Genomic DNA, 19,197 nt, shown 5'->3' with positions numbered 1-19,197 from the left:
AATGACGTGTGAAAACGTCACTTTTTAAAAACTGAGATAGTGCTTGCTGAGGCAGCACGTACAGTAATGTTAGAATGATACAGAGAAGACTAGCATCTTGTGCAAAGATGACACACACATTCGTGACACATCCCATTAAAAAAAAAAAAACTGACATAAATGAAACCTTACCTTTTTCTGTAGTACTCCCTGGCACTCTTTGCTCTCGATCTTTAGAAGGTACATTTGCTTTACCACATGAATCAAGGATAGATTGTTTTGCTGGTAAAGATGAAAGCTCCATAGCAATGTAAGAATCATGCAAATCCCAAGTAGTGGACATTATACCTAAGTAAAGAGATAGGTAAAAATTAGTTTCAACCAAGTTCTAATAGTTTAGGTTATACACAACTAGTTATAGAAAAATCTCTCCGTGTTTTAATGATAACTCCAAGTTATCCTCACCATCCTTTTTGATACCCTCTCCTTTCTCCCTTCCATCCCAAGCTGATGCAGCAGAATCCCATCAGTCTGTCGCTATAGGTCTTGCTTAATATGGACCTGGACAACCGTGTTATAATAAGCATTTAGCATTCTTTCACTTCTGGTTAATATGTTTATATTCTGTAGAACTTTTAATTTATAATAATATAATCCCATTTTTAGCACATAACATCTCCTATATACTTAACGTGAAAAGATTACACTTGTTGGGAAAATGTAGATTCTGTTCTCAAGAAATTTGTAAAGTAGTAGGGTTATTATCTTCTCTTTCAAAAATTTGTGTTTACATTATATTTGTTCATTTGAGCAAATATAACAAGTCTCCAAGCAAAAATTGGCAATATTATTTATCTCCAAATAAAAAAAAGAATTCCAACCCCTTTCATTATTGATATAACAAAGAAAGGCTCATGTAGCAATTATTTTATCAGTGACCATATTCCTAAGGCTAAACTTGCTAAATTTTTAAAGTCCAGTGATTTGCTAAAGAATTATTTTCCCTAAAAATCAAAACAAGATCTGGATACAATAAATGCAACCACCTCATTGTTAAAACTTTTATTTTCATGATACAAAATGAAGGAGCTCTGGTATTTCAAAATGTTTTCAATTAGCAAGAATATTAACTCACATTTCATAGTAACATTTCTATTTTATTAAACCTAGTTATATTTGGGGCACCTGGGTGGCTCAGTCGGTTAAGCGGCCGACTTCGGCTCAGGTCGTGATCTCACAGTCCCTGAGTTCGGGCCCCGCGTCGGTCTCTGTGCTGCCAGCTCAGAGCCTGGAGCCTGTTTCAGATTCTGTGTCTCCCTCTCTCTGACCCTCCCCCGTTCATGCTCTGTCTCTCTCTGTCTCAAAAATAAATAAACGTTAAAAAAAAAATTAAAAAAAAAAAACCTAGTTATATTTAAGAAAGTTATACACAGAATACCTAGCTTATTTCGCTAATTGAAAAGGGTACAATTTCCATGTTCATAAAGTAAAATACCATAGGAGGTAATTGTGTCTTTCTATGTTGAAGTACTTAAACTTTTTTCTTCCTTTAACTGAAAGTTTAGTAATTTGAGTAAATAGGAATATACTGTTATGTGATCACTAATAATTGCTACATAAATAAAGGTACATGTTATAAATTACATGAGCAATATAAAATGTTAGGGTGATTTAAAGTTTTTTCTTATTTGAGAATAACAAATAACATGGGTAATTTTAGTTTGGGTACCATCATGACATTTGTACATTTGAATAAATTAACCTAAGAAATAAAAAAATCTCAAACCACATGCCATAATAACATGTACAAAATAAAACAATAAATAATGAATGTTTTTTTGTTTTTTGTTTGTTTAAGTTTTTATTTAAACTCAAGATAGTTAACATACAGTGTAATATTAGCTTCAGGTATACAATTTAGTAATTCAACACTTCCCTGCAACACCTTGTGCTCATCACAAAAGGTGCATTCTTTAATCCCCATCCTTAATCACCTACTTAACCCATCCCCCTACCCAACTCCCCTCTGATAACAATCAGTTTGCTCTCTACAGTTAAGAGTCTGTTTCTTGAAGAAAAAGAAAAAAAGCATGATTGTGACTTCCCAATTTTATACTGTTTTTTATACTAAAGAAAGTTTTAACTAATATCAGAAAAAAAGCATTCCCAACTATATCTGTGTTTTGAGCGTTTCTGAGTCCAGAATATGTCGAAACAGTTTTTACCCATTTTAAAATATTGTTTCTCTCTATTAGTTTAACTCAGACTATAAAAGAATAGCAATTAGCCATATAACATTTGCAGAAAAATAATTTTATATTTTAGCTGAGTAAAAAGATATGCTTACTGTGACAAAAGAAAAGAAAAATATGACTTATATTTCCATCACCCAAAGATAATAACCGCTAACATTTTGGTCTATGTCCTTCCAGAGTCACATATGAACAAATATGTGTATTTTTTATAATAGAAATGAGCTCTTACCAAGCTTTTTAAAAAAATTTTTTTAGAGAGAGAATGCATGTGCAAGTGGGTGGAGAGGGGCAGAGGGAAAGAAAGAATCTTAAGCAGGCTCCATATTCAGTGCAGAGCCTGACCTGAGTCTCAATCCCACGACTCCAGGATCATGACCTGAGCCAAAATGAAGAATGGGATATTCAACCGACTGAGCCACCCAAGAGCCCCTACACATGTTTTTATAAAAGACATTATTGTAGTATAATATCCATAGAAAACAAGCTGGTTTTATGAAATCTGCAAAGATTTATTGAATTATATATACACTTATTGAATTATCTATTTATTCGAAATGCCACTTTTATAATAAACTACTATATGTCTACTGTCAGGTGGAAACTTTTCCTTCACTCTCTGTGAATCTTTACAGAGGGAACTTCAGCTAAATTAACACCTTGACCTCACTATAACCCTCATTCGCTCACTGCGGAGAAAAGTGACTAATCCTATAGGACAGTTTAGAAGGCATTGTGCTTAGCCACTTCCAGATTCTTTTGTTAGGTCTGTTCAATGGCAGAAAGCATGCTTCCTGGTCAGGTCTCACCCCTAAAAAAGAAGGTCTGTGCTGGTCTAGCTGTGCTAATTACTACTGGTAAGATCTATTCTGAAAGGAAGAAATGCCAATTCCACTTAGCTGCAGATTTAAGACTACATTTTTTCAATTAACTTTATCAGTAATAAAGCTAATATTTGACTTCCATCTCTCTGACTCCTGCATCTCTTTCAATTTCATCCCAAATCAGGCAAGGAAGACATATTATTTTCTTACTGATCCATAAGACTTTAATATTTAATTGGTCTGCACTGAAATTTTTGAATATGGACTATCTCTCATTATTTTTAATTAAACTTTTCTATGAAATACTATCATTCATAGAAGAGTGTATAACACTTATATGTGTAAAGAATTACTACCATGTACTCACCAGCCAGGATAAGAAATAGAATATCTCCAGGTGATTAGAAGCCTCCTAGACACTCTTCTATCATAGCCCACCTCCTTCTAGCTACCTCAAACAGAAGTACATCCACTTTTCCTAACTTTTGGAATGGTCATACTCTTGCTTTGCTTTAAAAGGTTTCTCTCCTGTGGTAGATGCTGTTAGTGTCCTGCCCGTATCTGTTATGCATTACCTCTTACTGGCCAATCTGCAACTGCCAGCACCTATATTGTTTTGCTTGGGGCCATCTTTGGCCACTAGGGCCACTTTGATGTGCACAAATCAGGCCAGAAGTACCAAGGAACTAACAAGCCCATCAGCCTTCAAACAATGATTTAGAAAGTTGGAGCATGATAAGATAACCTGGCTCCCAGATTCTCTAGCAGTATTGAACTCGTTACCCAAAGAAGTAATTTGTTAGATCACATAACCTTTGTTGGCTGCCTACCCTTTCTTGTTTCACTTACTCCCCTACCAGTGTTTCTTAGGATTACCTCCAAAATAAACTATGTGCACTCAGATTCTTTCTGCAGAGGTTTCTTCTTGGAAAACCTCAGGTAAGGCTCTCTGATATATGTATACCTACACAATATATACTCTAGTTTTAAAAACTGAATAGCAAACACTATCACAGATGAATAAAAAGAGAGAGAACAAAATCACTACTATTAGAGGAGGACTACTAAAGGAGGATTCTCAGGAGAAGATCATCAGAACAGTCTGGGTCACATTCTGACTTCAGCTTCCCTGAGAGTTTACAAGAGCCACTTATGAAGAAATCACATGGTGAGATCATGAATGTGTCCTTGGAAACACAGAACTTAATCTTCAGAGGGCACCTGACAAGCTGGGCATCGAATATCCAATGAAAGTATGGTTAGGTAAGTGGGATGTTCTATATTTTCTGTTCATCATGTCTTCTCTGCAGCAGTCAGGGTAAAACAGAACATGTCTGTGCAGGGAAGGATTTCTAGGAATGTGTCCATTTCATTTAGCTATTTAATTTATTGGCATACAAATGTTCACTTTTTTTAATAATCTATTTTATTTCTGTAATGTCCTCACTTCCACTTTTCATTTTAGTAATTTGAATCTTCTCTTATTTTTCTTTAGTCAATCTAACTAAAGTTTTGTCAGTTTTGTTGATCTTTTCAAAGTACCAACTTTTAGTTTCATTAGTTTTTCTCTATGTCCACTCTAATCTTTAGTATTTCCTTCCTTATGCTGGCTTTTGGTTTAGTTTTATCTTATCTCATTCTTAATGTGTAAAGTTAGATTATTGATTTGAGATTATTATTTTTTTTATATTGAAGTATAGTTGACACATAATGTTACATTAGTTTCAGGTGGGGATCTTCTTTTTTAAATGTATCTGCAGCTGTAAATTTCTCTCTAAGCACTACTTTCACTATATAAGTTTTGTTATGTTTTATTTTCATTTTCATTCATCTCATCTCAAAATATTTTCTAATTTCCCTTGTGCTTTCATCTCTGATGCACAGGTTGCTTAAAAGTGTGTTGTTTGGGGTGCCTGGATGGCTCAGTTGGTTAAGTGTCCCACTTCAGTTCAGGTCACGATCTTGTGATTTGTGAGTTTGAGCCCCGCGTCCGGCTCTGTGCTGAGAGCTTAGGGCTTGGGGCCTGCTTCAGATTCTGTGTCTTCCTCTCTCTCTGCCCCTCCCCTCTCCCCCGCCCCTTTCTCTCTCAAAAATAAACATTAAAAAAATCATTTAAAAGTGTGTTAATTTCTAAATATTTTTAAATTTCCCAGTTTTCCTTTTGTTATAGGGTTTTAATGTCATTAAGTGTGGTCAGAAAAGATATTGATTTAAAAATTTTTATTACCTCTTGTTTATTACCTAACATAATGGTGTATCTTGGAGAGTTTTCCATGTGAACTTGAGAAAAAAAATGTGTTTTCTGATGTTTGGGGATGGTGTATATGTCTGTTATGCCTAGTTTATATTATTATTCAAGTCCTCTATTTTCTTTCTCATTGATAATCTCTCTGGTTGTTCTGCCCATTATTGAAAGTGGGGTACTAAAGTCCCAACTCTTATTGTAGAACTTCCTATTTTCTCCCTTCAATCCTATCAATTTTTGCTTCATATAGTTGGAGGCTCTCTTGTTGAGTACATATGGGTTTATAATTGTTATATCTTGTTTATGGATTGAATTTTTTATCAGTATATAATGCTGTTTGGCTCCTGTAATAATTTTATGTAAAGTCTACTATGTCTGATATTAGTAAAGCCCTGTCAGCTTTTTTTGGTTGCTATTTACATCCTTTCACCTTACATATTTTTGTCTGTGGCTCTAAAGTGAGTCTCTTGTTAGACAGCATATACTTGGATCATGTTTAGTTTTTGTTTTTTAACCCATCCTACCAATATCTGCCTTTTAATTGGAGAATTTAATCTACTTATTTAAAATAATTACTATTCAGGAAGGATTTCTTCCATTTTTGTCTTCTTTATGTCTTATGTGTTTGTTCCTCAATTCTTTCATTACTGCCTTCTTTTGTGTTTACTTGATTTTTTAATGGTGTTCTGCTTTGATTCCTATCTAATTTTCTTTTTTGTAATTTTTGAGTTATTTTCTTGGTGGTTGCCTTGCAGATTACAATTAATTTCTTAAAATTTTAACCATCTATTTTGAATTAATACTACCTTACTTCAATAGTATACAAGAACTCCTATACAGTTCCATCACACCCACTTTGTGTTGATGTTGTCACAAATTACATCTTTATATACTGTGTGTCCATTTGTATAGTTTTATAATTATTGTTTTATGCATTTATTTTAAATTATATTGCAAAAATAGTGGAGATACAAACCAAAATTATAATGCTGACTTTTGCATTTACCTATGTAGTTACCTTTCCAGTGCTCTTCATTTCTTCATATGACTTCAAGTTATTGTCTGGTGTCCTTTCATTTCTGCCTGAAGGAGTCCCTTTAGCATTTCTTATAAGGCAATTCTACTAATGCTAAATTGTCTTGGCTTTTGTTATCTGGGAATGTCTTATTGTCTCCTTCATGGGAAAGTATTTAATCTTAATTATTTAATTTCTCCCTCATGAGGATTATTTGAAGGATATAGAATTCTTGGTTGACAGTTTTCTCTTTCATCTCTTTAAGTATGGCATCCCACTGACTTCTGAACTCCATGGTTTCTGAGAAATTGGGTGTAATCTTATTGAGGATCCCTTGTACATGAAAAGAGTCACTTTTCTTTTGCTGTTTTCAAGATTCTCTTTCAACACTTAATTATAATGTGTCTGAGTGTGGATCTCTTTGTTTATCTTTTTGGGAGTTTGCTGAACTTCTCAGATATGCAGATTCATGACTTTTATGAAATTTGGGAAGTTTTTTGGCCATTATTTCTTCAAATATTTTTTGTTCCCCTTATCTCTTTTTTCTCCTATCATTCTGAAATTCCCTTTCTGTGTATATTGGTATGCTTGGTGGAGCCCCATAGGTCCTTCAGGCTGTGTTCAGTTTTCTTTATTCTTTTTTCTTTCTTCTCCTCAGACTAGATCATTTCAATTGACATGTCTTTAAGAATTGCAGATTCTTTCTTCTGCCTGCTCAAATCTGCCACGGATAACTCTAGTATTTCCATTTCAGTTATTATACTTTTAATCTCCAGAATTTGTTTGGTTTCTTTTTATAATTCCTGTCCCTTTATTCATATTCTTTTTTTTTCCATACACCATTCTTGTTTGCTTTAGCTCTTTGCCCATAGTTTCCTTTAGCTTTATCAGAATGTTTGATACAATTGATCTAAAGTCTTTGGCTAATAAATACAATGTCTGTACTTCCACAGGGAGAGTTTCAGTTAATTTATTCTTCAAATGGGCCATATTTTCTTATTTCTTTCTATCCTTTGTAATTTTTTTTGAGAACTGAACAGTTTGAATATAATAATGTGGTAACTCTGGAAATCAGATTCTTCTTGCTCCTTGGAGTTTGTTTTTGTAGTTTGCTGTGAGTACTCGTTGTTTGTTTGCTTAGTGATGTTTCTAAACTATTTTTATAAAGTCTGTATTCTTTGTCATGTATCATCGCAGAAGCTTTTGGTCAGCAAGTGTCATGACAGAGATCTCCTTGAATACCTGAATTCCTCCACCCTCCCCGACCAGTCCATCAGAAAAAAACAAGACAGAAAAGAAAAAGAAAAGAAACAGACAAACAAAGGATAAAAAACCTCTCTGGGTCTTGTAGAGTGGGTCAATGTTAAGGTATTCCTTTAATGCTTAACCAGGCTGTTTACATCTATGCCTTAGCCTTCACTTCCTGCCTGTACTAAGCCTGAGATCAGCCAGAGGGGAAAGCTTAGGATCTTTTCAAGTCTTTCCTGAGCTTGCATCTTGTCCTAGGCATGCACAGGACTTTCTAAATTTCCCTGTATATACAAGCCTTTTTTAATATCTTAATTTCCCAAAGATCTCCCTCCCTAGCTTTTTCTCTCAGGCTTACAGTGTGTTTCTTGTTTGACTCCATTGTATTCTTTTGCCTCTAAGAGAGATGAGTTGTTCATTTACTTTGCAATATTTGTTGGGAATGCAATATGCACAGCTGCTTTACCGCCTGTGTGTCCTGAGTTAAAAAACAAAACAAAACAAAACAAAACAAAACAAAACAAAACAAAACAAAAACAAGTGCTCTGGGTCAGTCCTTCAGATATTCCCAGGCAGGTTAAAACAAAGAAGCCAAATCCTTTGAGAGTAAGGTCTGCTCTGCTTCTCTGGAACCAGAGGCCAGGGTCTCAAACTGGGAAGGCAGGCAGTTGCCTTTAAGACCATCACCATACTGAGAAGGGGAGTAGGGCAAGAGTGAGTAAGAATGCCGCAAAACTTTCCTACTAATTATAAGTTACCCTTGGCTTGACTTAGCATTTGCTTAGAAGTTTTATTTTAATCTTTTCAAAGAACTAGCTTATAATTTTGCTGAATAACAAAAGCCATTAAAATTAATAACTTTTTTCTAATTACCTTTCTGGCCCTACCTCACAGAATTTTTGGCCATGCAGGGTTATGAATTTATGAACATTGAGAGACAGTAAGTGTAGTACAGAGCACAGGTTCTAGAACCAGACTGTCTGAGGGTATTACTGCGTGCCATACTAGCTGAGTGACGTTGGTCAAGTTAGCTAACTTCTCTTTGCTTGTTTCTGCCTCCAAAAATGGAGAGTAACAATAGTACCTACCTCATTGTGTTGTCGTGAGAATTAAACCAGTTAATAAATGTGGAAGGCCTAGAATAGTGTCTGGCACATTTTAAATGCTATTAGTTATGGTTAAGCAATCAGTTTCTCTAAATGTTTCATAAACATTTGAATAGCACAAAATTCTATAATAGAGTTTCTATAAATATCAAAATTATAATTATGTTATCTAAATCATCTATATTTATATTTATTACTCATTATTTGTCAAGTTCTAAAAGCTATAGATTACAGGACCTAGCTGCTATTGTGATTTGACCAAAGTATTTCTATCTTTACTTCATATATTTCAACATTTATTTGTTAACTGACAGACTCAAAGAATGTATATTAAAATATGTACTTTATCAAGCAGAATGAAATATAAATTACCTTTGTCTTCTTTTACGATTTTGTCACACTGAACATCTTTATTCTTTGGTGCTCCATTAATAGTCTGCATCATCCTTTCAGCATATAAGTCATTGCCTAATCTATTTCTACAAAGGGTCTCATAATTCTTGTTTCTCCGCCTATAAAATATAAAGTATATTCAACTCATTAATAACAATTATTGCCATGGATATTATCTCTTTATATTATGCCTTCTCTTTAAAATTATTTTCTTTAATGTGGATTTCACCAAATGTGAAGTGAGAGTTCAAAAAACTCCTTAGGAAAAGACTGCACTTGGGGCGCCTGGGTGGCTCAGTCGGTTAGCATCCGACTTCAGCTCAGGTCACGATCTCGTGGTTCATGAGTTCGAGCCCCCCCCCCCCCCCCCCCCCGTCGGGCCCTGTGCTGACAGTCCAGAGCCTGGAGCCTGTTTCAGATTCTGTGTCTCCTTCTCTCTCTGCCCCTCCCCCCACATGTGCTCTGTCCCTCTCTCTCAAAAATAAACATGACAAAGAAAAGAAAAGACTGCACTAAACTACCTCCAAAAGACTCTACTTACTATACCTCCCAGCATCCTTACTACTTTCAGTGCCCAACGACATGCTGGCACTATCTCCACACAGTTTTTATGAACTCTGCTATAAACACTGAAAGCTATAAATTTCCTTCAGAGTACTACATTTGTGCCATCCTGTAGGTATGTGCTATTTTAATAATTATTTACTTCTGAGTATTTCTTAAATTCCAATTATGATTTCTTCTTTGGTTCATAAGGAATTTAGAAAATGTGCTTTTTAACCTCCAAATGTGTATCTGAATGTGTGTCTGTGTTTTAATTGAGATTTATGTTATTAATTTTTAACTTAATTCTATTTGTGGTCAGAGAATTGAGTTTGTATGATACTATTTCTTTGGAACTTTTGAAACCTTGTTTCATGGTCTTGTGCATGAATGATTTTTAAAAATAATTGGTGTGTGCTTGAAAAGAGTGTGTATTCTCTATTGAATGCAGAGTTTTATATGTGATCATTAAATTATGTCTTTGGTTCAAATTTTCTATATCTATGTGAATTTTATATCTGGTTGACATACAGTAATTAAGAGAAGCAAGTTTAACACACCTACTTATACTTAACAAGTTTCTAATTTTTGCTTCATATACGTTGAGGTTATTTTATTAGGAGTATTCAAGATTAAAATTATTATACCTTCCTATCATTATAAAGTGATCTTCTTTGTCCCTAGTAATGCTAGGTAATAATTGGTTTAATTATTTCTCTGTAGATGATTTTTTTTTCTTTTTTCCTTCTGTTTTTAAAATCTTCTTTTGGGGGTGCCTGGGTGGCTCAGTCAGTTAAGCATCCAACTCTAGCTCAGGTCATGATCTTACGGTTTGCAGGTTTGGAGTCCTGCATCAGGATCTCTGCCGTCAGCAGGGAACCCACTTTGGATCCTCTGTCCCCCTCTCTCTTCCTCTGCCTCTCCCCCACTTGCTCTCTCTCCATCTCAAAATAAATAAACACTGATAGAAAAATAAAAAGTAAAATCTTCGTTTAGTATTTGGTATTCTGGAGTATCAATATAATGCACCAAGTGCATTTCTTTTTTGTGGATTTCTTTTTATTTATTCGTTTCTGTAAAGTGGTGTCTTAATAGCTTGGGAACATCCTTACCCACTCTCTTTGAATAGTTCATCTCCTCCATTCTTCGTATTTTGATATTTTGGAACAAACCAGGTGCATTTTAGACCTTTATTCTATTGTCAATTTCTTTTTTTAACTTCTCTTTCATACTTTATATCACATTTTTCTTTCCAAGGTTTATTTTGTAGAATTTATCCAGACCTATGTTTCAATTTATTAAATCTGTTTGATTATGTCGTGTTTAAATTCAATGTTTTCTGTTTAACTTCAACAATTATATAAATATACTTTATTTTAAAGTTCTTTTTAGATGTTTTTGCAAATATGAGTCATAATTTCGATAGTTTCTTGATGTTAGTGAGGTGTTAACACTATCTTTTATTTAAATATTTCACATATATTTTATATTCTATATCTCATAATAGAGTCCTAATATCTCATTATCCATAGTCCTCAGGGTGTAGATCTCTGGTCTGTTATTTCTTTTAATTCTCATTCATAGTACTTTTTTATTGGTTTGGTGTATTTTTACCAAACTCAATCTGAGGGAATCTTGAGTCTAAATGGGATATGCTTTCCTCCAGAGAAAATTCATGTTTGCTTATGATATTAGCTTTGAAACCTGGGATCACTTGAGATAACTGAAATCCTTTTAAGGACTTTGCTTAATACAAAAATGTCTCTTTTAGTTCTCTTAATTTGTGCGGGTCCAAGACCTGCTGGACTCTAGATCCGTGTGTTAATTTTAACGTTTGCTTCTAGCATCTCTCCACCTCTGATTTCAGATCACGTATCTATCCATTTGTTATTTGCTCCTTTCCTTTTTCTGGTGTTAAGAGCTTTCCCTTATGTCTTAAGAATTTCAAAGTGTGTTATTCAGGATCTACTTGTACTATATTTTATAGTCCAAATAATTCTAGGATGTTTTATATTTGGGTAAGAATAATATCCTAAAAATGTTTTATTGATAGATTTTTAGTACTTTGAATCATATTCAAATTATATTTGAATCTAAATAATCTGAATAACTATATTAATAATGTATATATTTTTTTTATTTTTGAAAGAGAGAGCGTGAGCACAGGAGAGGGGCAGAGGAATAAAGAGAGAGAGAATCTCAGGCAGGCTCCAGGCCCAGCACCTGGGATCAACAACACAAGCTGAAATCAAAAGTCAGACACCCAACTGACAGAACCACCCAGACACCCCAAAAATCTGTTTACAGTAGCTACATTAATTTCAGACAGAGCAGACTTCAGAGCAAGGCAAATTATCAGAGGGGCATTATAGAGGGGCATTACATAATGATAAAGGGGTCAATTCTCCCAAATTCTCCCAAAAAGGCATAACAATCCTTAATGAGGCAAAATAAATGAGGCAAAAACTAATGATCTATTTGAATTCATTAATAAGGAGCAATGGAAAATCTGCTCTAATATAGTAAATTCAGTTATTTTCCAATAACATATTTTTACTTAAGTTTTGAATATAAAAATGTCAGGCCTTTCTTTTTATTTTTTAATTTTTATTTTTATAAAATGTTTCATTTATTTATTTTGAGGGAGAGAGAGAGGGAGAGCATGACTGGGGAAAGGGCAGAGAGAGAGGGAGACAGAATCCCAAGCAGGCTCCACACTGTCAGCACAGAGCCCCATGCTGGGCTTGATCCCACGAACTATGAGATCATGACCTGAGCCAAAATCAAGAGTCAATCGCTTAACCTACTGAGCCACCCAGGCACCCCAGTCCTTTCTTTTAAACTGGAAATAACTTACATATGCATAAAAGAAAAAAAAAATATCATTAAAACCTTTATTGAAACTTGGAAGCTTCCTTTATTTCTTTTATTATTTGACTCAGTAGTGTACCCACTTTTTAAAGAGTATGGTAAACCTATGGGTTCTTCCTCTAGAAAAAAGTACATACAACATAAATAGTTTTCAAAAAAAACCCCACAAACACTTTTCATATCATTTCATAAGGCACATATATAACTTTATATAGAACTTCACCAAGCACGTATGCCACCAGTATTTACCCAGGAATGCCCCAAAACAGAAACAAGGATAGGAACTTCTGACTTAGCATTTAAATTACAGAAGCAATATAGACAATTGAGCCATACATACCTTACTTTCATAGCTTCTTCAGATTCTACAGAAACCATGACTGTTGGTAGGTTAAAAAATCTTAGTGTTTCCGTCTCTGTGAGTATTATCTCTATAGTCTTTTCTAGGTCTTCTTTTGTTACAATTTTTCCAGGTGTTGCCCTCATAACTCGTAAATCTAAAATACAAGACTTAATAAAAATCATTTACTAATTGCTATTTTAATTATCATTTTACCAAAATATGATGGGTCATATGTTGCAGGTGGCTTTTATGTGATCAAAGAACAGACCATATTGTGAGATGTATTCAATCCCTTCAGAGGGATTCAATCCCTCTGAGTCTGCGGAAGATTACAATAATAATCCAATGCTCCTTGTCTATCTCTGAGAGGATGATCTTCCCTCCTGCAGCAGACACTGCTGATTGCCAAGTTTTCATTGCTAAGGCTTTCCCCCTTCCCTTGCCTCTTTCCATTAAGAAAATCAAGTGTTTAGTTTCCTAGCCTCTCTTGAAGCTAGGGTTCACCATGTGACAGAGTTCTGGCCAATGAGATAACAGTAGAAATACATAGGAAAGAAGACTTTCCTGGGGAAACTTTTACTTTCCTGATAAATAAAAGTGATATGGCTGGAGCTATTGCCTTTCTCCTTTCTGCTTTTAATGTGCATATAATATCCAGAGCTGGGGCAGATATTTTGAGACCATGAAGCAAGAAGGAAGAAGAAAAGGCTTAAGGAAAGAGAACAGCAGAGTCGCCAATCTAGAGTCTCACAGTTAAGCCACAAGATCCGATCCAAAAGCTATCTACCTTTTAAGTTCTTTTAATGCGAGAAAAATAAATGATTATTTAAGCCAATGGTAGTTGGGCATTACTTGTTGTCAGAAGTAGTCCTGTTACATATCTTAACACCAAAGAGTCTATGAAGCACTTTTCCAACCTTATGAATATTTTCATTAATCCTTCATTATCATCTTAGCGGAAGAGACACTCTTACTGCACTCCAAGGCAAGCGTTCCTCAAGTAGGTACCCACTTCACCCAGCACTTTTGATCATCCATTATTTCCTCATTTTTTTACCTTTACTTTCATAATCCTTTACCTCATGTTTTATGTTCTGCTTGGAAGAAGCCACCCCTATTTGTTCTCCTGATAAATTACTAATCATCTTTAAAACCTCAAGTCAAAAGTCAATAATGTTCTCTGTTCTTTTCTTTTTTCCCACCTCAAAGGTGTTAATCTTTCCATTCAAAGTGCTCCCATCACACTCTGCATATATCCTATTATGGCACTGATCACAGTGTAACAGAATGACTTATCTCCTGAGTTAGAAGCAGAGCACTCCTAAAAAAATTTTTTTAATGTTTATTTGAGAGAGAGAGAGAGAGAGAGCGCAAGCAGGGAGGGGCAGAGAGAGAGGGACACACAGAATGTGAAGCAGGCTCCAGGCTCCAGGCTCTGTGGTCAGCACAGAGCCCCATGTGGGGCTCAAACTCTTCAACTATGAGATCATGACCTGAGCCAAAGCCAGAGGCTTAACTGACTGAGCCACCCAGGTGCCCTAGAAGCAAAGCACTTCTCAAACAGTATCTGTGATTCCTGAGGCTGGTGGTACAAGATTCTCACCTTGGGAACATTGATACTACTCTGGTAATTCTCACATAGCTACCCCTCTGGCCAGCATTTAGAAATCATTACCAGAGTTCTTTTATCTCAAGTACCTGACAAATAATAAGTATATTTGCTAAAGAAATAAGGGACTGATACTGAAATAAATGATCACATTTTCATTACCTGTAAAACTAGTCAATTTTTCTCGTTTATAGGATGGTTCTTCTAGGTCTTCTGCTATTGATTCAGTAGTAGATACACTTGACTTAGAAACTATACTGCTTCCTAAAACTGACCTTTAATAATGAAAAACAAAATTATTCATTTATTTAGATGTTCTTATGGGTAATTGAATACATGAACAAAAACATTATCATATTGAGAAATCAAATATCCTATAATCATATAAGAAAAATTGATAAAAGTAAACTACTTCTTTAAACATCAAGCTGATTTGTAATGTTCCTTAAGTAAAAAGTCATTATTAAAAAAAGTCATTATAAATATAATTTAGGGATAAAACATGTCAAACCTATATCCAAAGTCCTGTGATGGATTCCCAATATATTTAGAATAAAAAGCTAAAATACAGCTTATCTATCCAGTCTCTCCATCTTCATTTATCACATTTCCCCCATCCCACCCCCTTTTTAAGTTACTCAATCTTTTGGCACTTTCTTACTTTAGAGTCTCAGCCTAGAACATTCTTCCTTTCATTTTTCACCAATTTTCTGCTCTTCACTCAAATCCCATCTTAAATGTGATTTATTCAATTTTATAAAGGCCCTCTCATGATTTAATTAAGAGAAAATCTATGTACTGGTTAGGAAATCATTACATTGAAGCATACAAAAATAATTTCTTTAAACATGTAAGCAACATAATTTCGTGATATTATATACTTTTCTCCCCCTTTCTACTTATAGGTCCAACTTGTCCTCAAAAAGGTAGGTACAGCGGGGCGCCTGGGTGGCACAGTCGGTTAAGCATCCGATTTCGGCTCAGGTCATCAATCTCACAGTTCATAAGTTTGAGCCCTGAGTTTGGCTCTGTGTTAACAGCTTGGAGCCTGGAACCTACTTTGTATTCTGTGTCTTCCTCTCTCTCTCTCTCGGCTCTTCTCTTCCCCTACTTGTGCTCTCTCTCTCTCAAAAATAGGCAAGTAATTTTTTTTTTAAAGGGTAGATACAGTTTACTGGAATATTCTTTGTTTTACAGAGCACTCCTATGGCTACTGCATGCAAATTTTGAGTCAGACTCTAGAGCAGCATATTTTCTCCTAAAATGTGCTTAGTTAACTTCTGGAACTTTTAATTGGTCAAATGGAAAATTACACACTCAAATATTTCCCCATAATCTTTAGATCATTTTAGGACATACTGTTTAATTATTGCAAACATTCTGAACTTCTCTACCATAAACATTAATAAAATTTCACTTCACTTACATAAAGTGTCTACATAACACATGCATAACATTTCATTTACAAAAAAAATTATGAAACAAAAGATAAATCAAACCCTAGGAGAACATGGATTTACATGGGATATTGGGGGAGCGGAGCTGCTTCTTCCCATAAGTTGTAGCATAAAAGAAACAGAAGAAATACGTCTGTAGGTATATGATTAGCCTCATCTTTTGGTTCCTCAAGAAAACTTGTATAAAACCCATACATTTTCTCAGAAATGTTTGGTGTGTTGGAGAACTCTTTTTTATTCTTATTCTTTAATTTTTTTTTACATTTATTTATTTTTGAGAGACAGAGCACAAGTGGGGATGGGGGGCAGTGGGCAGAGAGAGAAGGAGACACAGGATCTGAAGCAGGCTCCAGGCTCTGAGCCGTCAGCACAGAGCCTGAGGCGGTGCTCGGACTCAGAAATCATGAGATCATGAGATCATGAAGTCGGACGCTTAACCAACTGAGTCACCCAGGTGCCCCGAGTATTGGAGAACTCTTAAGACATGCAAACCTCTACACCTAAGTAAAACATGAGGGGAACATAGAGATGGCACACTATCATAGAGTGCAGGTGGGAGACCGAAGACAACTGACATCTAAGTTACATACATACAACTTAAATGAAAAGACAGCACATGTGATATAAAAAAGAACAATAGAATTGTATACTCTACCTTGTAAAGTGCCCTAACATACTAGGATTTAATGTATTCTGATAAAGGCTATAAGAAGATATAAATTCTGCTGCAAATGATCCTTCTCGTGATGTCAGTAGTTTATTTGGCTTTGCTGTACCTGTATGTGGATCTGGATGGTAAAGAGGTCGGGGAGTGACATCAACTCCATGTGCATCAATTACCTGTGGAAAATCATTATTTAAAATGAAATAGGTAAAAAAAAAAAAAAAAAAAAAAATGGTGGAGGGTTCTGAATAAATAGGCCCTAGAAAACAAAAAAAGTCGTAGGAAAAAAAGTATAATGTTTCTAGGTTGAAATAAACATGAAAAATTGAATAAAAGTTTTTATGCATAAAAGGTTTCTTAACTAGGCCTACTTTTCAAAACAGTCTTATTCATGTTTTTACATGAATATATATGAGTAATATATGTTATATATAAGCAATGTATATTAACATCAGGGAAATTCAGAAAGGTAGAGAGAATTCATGCAGATTGTTAATATTTTTGTATATTTAATTTTAATCTATAAATTTAAAAAATCACTATTATTCATTCAATATTTTATTAATAAACATTTCCCAATTTTTACATATTTCTGTTTGTTTTTGCCTGATTCTTAATCTTTTCAATTATGAAATTTAACACATACAGAAATACAGGTCTTACATTCAAGTTTTTAATCCACTTTGAGTTAATTTTTGTGTATGGTATAAATAATGGTCCAGATTCATTCTGGCTTTCCAGTTTTCCTAACTCTACTTATTGAAGATACTGTTTTTTTCCCCAATGTATACTTTGCTCTTTGATTGTAAATTAATTAGTCATATATGTGTGGGTTTATTTCTGGGCTCTCTATTCAGTTCCATTGATCTATGTATCTGTTTTTGATCTATGTGTTCATGTGCAAATACCATACTGTTTTAATCACTATAGCTCTGTAATATACTTTGAAATCAGAGAGGGTGATGTCTCCAGCTTTTTTCTAAGACTGCTTTAGCTATTCAGGGTCTTTGTTGCTTCATACAAAATTTAAGATTATTCTATTCTGTGAAAAATGCCATTGAAATTTTGATAGCAATTGCACTGAATCTGTGGACTGTTTTGGATAGTGTAGACATTTTAACAATATTCATTCTTCCAATTCATAAGCATGGAATATTTTTCCATGCATTTGTATCTTCTTCAATTTCTTTCATTACTGTCTTGTAGTGTTTAATATACAGATCTTTTACCTCTATTAAATTTATTTCTAGGTATTTAATTTTTTTAATGTTTATTTTTCAGAGCGAGAGAGAGAGAGAGAGCGAGCATGAGCGGGGGAGGGGCAGAGAGAGAGGGAGACACAGAATCTGAAGCAAGCAAGCTCCAGGCTCTGAGCTGTCAGCACACAGCCTGACGCAGGGCTCGAATCCACGAACAGAACCATGAGATCATGACCTGAGCCAAAGTCAAACACTTAGCTGACTGAGCCACCCTGGCGCCCCTATTTCTAGGTATTTATTCTTTTAGATGCAATTGTAAGATTGTTTTCTTAATTTCTCTCTCTGAGCACTGGATATTAATGTGTAGAAAAGCAACAGATTTCTGTATGTTAATTTTATATCCTGTGAATTTACTGAATTTATTTACTAATCTAATAGTTTCTGGTGGAGTCTTTAGGATTTTCTATATATAATATCACGTCATCTATAAACAGTAACAGTTTTACTTCTTCCTTCCTAACTTGGATACCTTTTATTTCTTTTTCTTGACTAATTACTCTGGGTAGGACCTCCAGAATATGTTGAATAAAAGTGGCAAGAGTGAGCATCCTTATTGTTTTCTTGATCTTAGAGAAAAAGTTTTCAGCTTTTTACCATTGAGTATATATACAGTCTAATTATGTTGAGATACATTCCCTCTATTCCTGATTTGTAGAGTTTTTATCATAAATGGATAGTGAATTTTGTCAAATGCTTTTTCTGCATCTATTGAGATGATCATATGATTTTTATCCTTTATTTCATTGATGTGGCATATCACATTGACTGATTTGTGAGTGTTAAGTTAAACCATCCTTGCAACCATGGAATAAATCCTACTTGAACATGATCTATAATCCTTTTAACATATTGTTGAATTTGGTTTGCCAATATTTTGTTTAGGGTTTTGTATCTAAAACATCAGGGATATTGGTGTTTTTCTTTTCTTGTGGTGTCATTTGGTTTTGATATTGGGGTAATACTGGCCTCATATAAAGAGTTTGGAAGAGTTTTCTCTTCTTCCACTTTTTGGAAAAGTTTGAGAAGGACTGATATTAATTCTTTGAATGTTTGGTATAATTCACCAGTGAAGCTGTCTGATCCTAGACTTTTGTTTGTTGGGGATTTTTGATTGCCAATTCAATCTTGTTAGTAGTAATTGGACTGTTCAGATTTTCTATTTCATTATATTTCAGTCTTGATAGGTTGTTCATTTCTAGAGACTTATGCATTTCTTCTAGGTTGTCCAATTTGTTGGCATATATTTATTCATAATATTATCTTACGATCTTTTGTATTTCTGTGGTATCAGTTGCAACATCTCTTTCATTCTGATTTTATTCATTGAACCTAATTTTATTTGAATTTCCTCTCTTTTTTTTCTTGGTGAATATAGTTAAACATTTGTCA

At 34.5% G+C, this 19,197-nt stretch overlaps 1 protein-coding gene and 1 non-coding gene across 2 annotated transcripts in view; one reads left to right on the top strand and one right to left on the bottom strand.

The window, feature by feature from the left end:
- The window catches only part of DNAI4 (dynein axonemal intermediate chain 4), an 85,296-nt gene that overhangs the window by 38,255 nt on the left and 27,844 nt on the right, over positions 1–19,197 (bottom strand). Inside the window, 5 exon segments of the mRNA XM_053894214.1 lie at positions 172–327; positions 9,042–9,181; positions 12,817–12,973; positions 14,591–14,703; positions 16,541–16,725. Of these exon segments, the coding sequence (XP_053750189.1) occupies positions 172–327; positions 9,042–9,181; positions 12,817–12,973; positions 14,591–14,703; positions 16,541–16,725 (751 nt within the window).
- On the top strand, positions 40–142 carry LOC128775988 (U6 spliceosomal RNA). Its single transcript, XR_008420965.1, has one exon. It is a non-coding gene; the product is annotated as a U6 spliceosomal RNA (small nuclear RNA).

This window comes from Panthera pardus, unplaced genomic scaffold, assembly GCF_024362965.1.
Source record: "Panthera pardus isolate Hobbes unplaced genomic scaffold, ASM2436296v1 HiC_scaffold_11, whole genome shotgun sequence".
NCBI lineage: Eukaryota > Metazoa > Chordata > Mammalia > Carnivora > Felidae > Panthera > Panthera pardus.
Note: the sequence above shows the minus strand (reverse complement) of the source record. Positions and strands in the feature narration are given on the sequence as shown.